We start from the raw sequence: 3,694 nt of genomic DNA, 5'->3' as shown, positions 1-3,694 counted from the left end.
AGAAACTCTGCTGCTGCTGGCTGCACGCTTCTCTGTTTCATGCATACATTCTAAAACGCTTAACGTGGTTTAATGTACATAAACAACGATTATTACCAAATTTCTCATGGCCATATCTTGTCATGAAACACTTAAGCCTTTCAAAAAAGCTAAACCAAAATTCAACGATTATAGAAGTTCTCTCAAATTAACATTTTCTTCTTCATTGGTGCCTATGGTGAGGAAAAGGCCTAACGTGGTTTAATATAGGCCCTACCTAAAAAATAATCAATGATTACCAAATTTCACTCTCATATTGCTTCTCAAAACTCTGAAAACTATATCAAAAAAACAGAAATTTGGTGATGATTGATCGTGATTTAGGTACAGGTAAATCACGTTAAGCTTTTTTCACATTATGACTTATAAAGTCCATGAGAACCATGGGGAGTCAACCCACAGCCGCTCCGCCGCTCTGCTGAAAATGTGAAGCAGAAACGCTTAATGTCAGATAATGTCCATAATAATAGGACTTGGGCTAGATTTTTGGACAGTTTTCAGTAGTTATAAGGAGCAATGTGAGAGAGAAATTTGGTAATCATTGATCATTGTTCAGGGAGGATCTAGATGAAACCGTTTTTATTCATTTACAATGTAAGCTACAGGACAGCGTCTTTCAAAACATGACCTGCGCGAACGAGAAAAAAAAATGAATGCGTCTCTGTTCCTAGCATATTTCAAATCAACTGACGCCCGTGTTCACAGCTGCCGCTAACAGTGTTCTTACTCAATACTGCACCAATGTCATCATTTTGTTCGCATTGGTCACTGAGACACCAATGCAGGGGAAAATAGGGTGAAAAATCCCAAAATTGCCCTTTAATCTTACCCATCCTCCTTTGTCTCTTATCTCAGGGCAGATGACCCTCTCCACATAGGACCCCACACACTCCTTCAGCTGTGGCAGGGCCTCCAGCATGCCCTTCTCTTGGCAATGCAGAGCCATCTGGCCAGCCAGCACATACACCGATAGCACGGCGCTCCAGGCCAGGTCCCTGCGCCGCCCCCCAGGGACATGTGGAAAGAAGTGCTCGTCCAGGATGCTCATGAGCGTGGGGCAGGCCGTGTTTGCCGTCACGTCCTGGAAGACCCGAGGCCAGCGCCGGAAGAAGATGGGGAAGCGGGTGAGGAGCTCGTCTCCGGCAAAGCGCAGGGCTGTGGTGCAGGTTGTAGGGGCTGGACCCATGGTGCCATCTGCCCCCCCTGTGGTTACATAGTCTATGTAGTCATGGGCCATCAGAAAAGCCTCTCTCACCAGCGGGTCAGGACTGTTCAGGCCCACTTTAGCTCCTGGCACCTCCGACTGACACATGGTCTTCGCCAATTGCCACTTCACTAGTTACCAAGATGGATGTTTGATGAGTAGGACACAGGTAACAGCTCCAGTACCAAGCAGCAAAGCCATTCCCTTGGTCACATCAGTCTGTCGTTGCGGTGTGGGGATGCTGTAAATGTGAAATTTAAAGTAATCACAGTCTATAGAAGAGGGGAATAAACCTCCATGCTGCAGGGGATAAAAATGAGGGAATAAAGTATGTACAACTCACCTCCTCTTTGCCATACACCATAAACAGATAAAAAACAAACAGCCAGCAGGTGAACGAGTGTTGGGGTCTCAGTGAAGTGTGTCCGTACGTGTTGCAGTCAGACTGGGTCACCCAGTCCCCTCGCCAGCTAAATATAGAGTCCGTGTTGGAAACTGACACTGATCTCCAACTTTGTATATGCACAATCATGGCTGTCCTGACCAACACAACAGGCAAGGCAGGGCAGGGCAGGGCAAGGCAGGGCAGCTTTATTTGTATAGCACATTTCATCAAAAAGGCATCTCAAAGTGCTTAACATAAAACATTGAAGAGCAGTTAAAAACAATTAAAAACATTTGTTGAAGAGAATATGAAAGCTGCTGAACAGGATAAGATAAGTATGAAATACAAGAGGAAAAGTTAAAGTATAGTGTAAGAAATGAACATCAAAAAGAAAAGTCTTCAGCCCTTAAAAGTTTAGTGCGTAACGTTTTTTATATTAATGAACGCCCATTATTCAAGCCATTACCCAGTGAGTTGATACAAAGCTAATTAAGACTATCAGTTCCACACAACTCTCTCTCAGTATTTCTCTGTATGACTATGTTCAGAAGACAGTGGTGTCCAGCAACTTTTGCCCACAGAAATTCGAGTGAAGATAATTTCTTCTTCTATAGAGTCCATCATGTTTTTTTTTTTTTAATCCTTTGTGTCTTCCTTGGCTACTAGCAACTGTGGGTGATGGGTGGGGGTGAAGCGCAATCATGGAAGGCTTGTATCATGTGGACACGCCAACAGTGTTGTTGTTATTACTTAGTATTCCTCATGGGGGAGACAGAAACCATAGCTTTAATTTAAAAGAACTTAGATTTGATGAAGCCAACATGACTCCAACCCACTACAGGTTCAGGACAATAAATAAATAGCCCTACAGTTCCCAACAGAGATGGGAAGTAACTTGAAGTACAAATACTTCAAGGTTGGAAATGTCATTGATTGACTGATGTGAACTTTATTAAGACAAATATGGGACAGCATTGGGATTGAATTGTAAAGGTTTGTGCATGGCCGCATGGCCGCAAAATGTAACGCACGTCCATACTTATAACGAGAAAAGTCTGTACAGGTGTGCGCTGCGAGGTGTTATAAATCAGGAGGTTGTTTTTGCGAATGAAAATTCTGACTTTTTGGTGCACGAAATCTTTCAGAATAGAATCGAGGCAGAGTTTTATAAATGAGTCACCTGGTGTTATGCTGGCTCACTGGCACACTGTGATAGCATACTGGCAGTCTGGTAATCTGGAATTTGGGTAGATGCCAGAGGGGCCACGGGCCTTGGTGGGCCGTTTGGGCTGGCCGGCCAATCAGAGAGCCGCACGATTGTCACAACCATGCGGCCCTTGAATTGTAAACTGCGGCCCATATCATTTCTCTCAGCGCCTTTTCAAGCGTCAGTAATAATTTGCTTTGGCCAACTGATAGCAAAACTTCTCCAAATCCCTCACACAGTTCTGTAATCTGATCAGTATTTATATCACATATGAGTACCTCAATGTCACAGTCATGGTTACCCTCTACAGTCTACAGTCACAAACGTTTACATCAGTCTTCATTGTTTTGTAGCGAAGTGATGCTGCGATCCAGGCAACCCGTGACTTTTGCTTTCACAACCTTCTACTCGTGAAAGTGCCTTGGACCGGCAGTCAAACCCGTAGCCTATTAGTCATGAACTTGTTCAAGATCTTTGTACTCCCGGTTACAGTTTTGTTGTCACACACATAAAGACGCTGTGAGAAATAGAAATAAATATACATAAAAAGTCAAGTTTGGCAGGCAACATTCTGCAGAAGAAGAGGTCAGCCCTATCATCTGAAACTCTGAACAAGCTTGTCTGCCTGAACAACTGGTTGAAAGAAGGCCAGACTGTATGATTGGTTGACAGGAGTCATGTTGCACAGATGTCTGCCTACCCACACTGCATGTCTCTGGGTGGACTTAACCTGCCTCTGGGTGGACTTATACTGCCGGTTATATCAACATAAGTGATTGGGAACATAGACATCATTAATGTTATTAGTAACACTTTTTTCTTCTTACACACTGGACTATCATTTTGGTAATGGTGGCCT

The 3,694-nt window shown here is 43.7% G+C and overlaps 1 protein-coding gene across 1 annotated transcript in view; it reads right to left on the bottom strand.

Annotated features, from left to right (window-relative positions):
* bcl2l16 (BCL2 like 16) overlaps positions 1–1,725 on the bottom strand; it is a 4,558-nt gene extending 2,833 nt beyond the window's left edge. Inside the window, exons 1-2 of the mRNA XM_032516056.1 lie at positions 1,587–1,725; positions 869–1,484 (exon numbers count right to left, since the gene is read on the bottom strand). Of these exons, the coding sequence (XP_032371947.1) occupies positions 869–1,351 (483 nt within the window). The 5' untranslated portion in view covers positions 1,352–1,484; positions 1,587–1,725. The remainder of the gene's footprint in view (positions 1–868; positions 1,485–1,586) is intronic.
* Positions 1,726–3,694: the final 1,969 nt, after the last annotated feature.

The sequence above is a fragment of the Etheostoma spectabile genome, chromosome 5, assembly GCF_008692095.1.
Source record: "Etheostoma spectabile isolate EspeVRDwgs_2016 chromosome 5, UIUC_Espe_1.0, whole genome shotgun sequence".
NCBI lineage: Eukaryota > Metazoa > Chordata > Actinopteri > Perciformes > Percidae > Etheostoma > Etheostoma spectabile.
The sequence above is the reverse complement of the archived record's forward strand: the minus strand, read 5'-3'. Positions and strand labels throughout refer to the sequence as shown.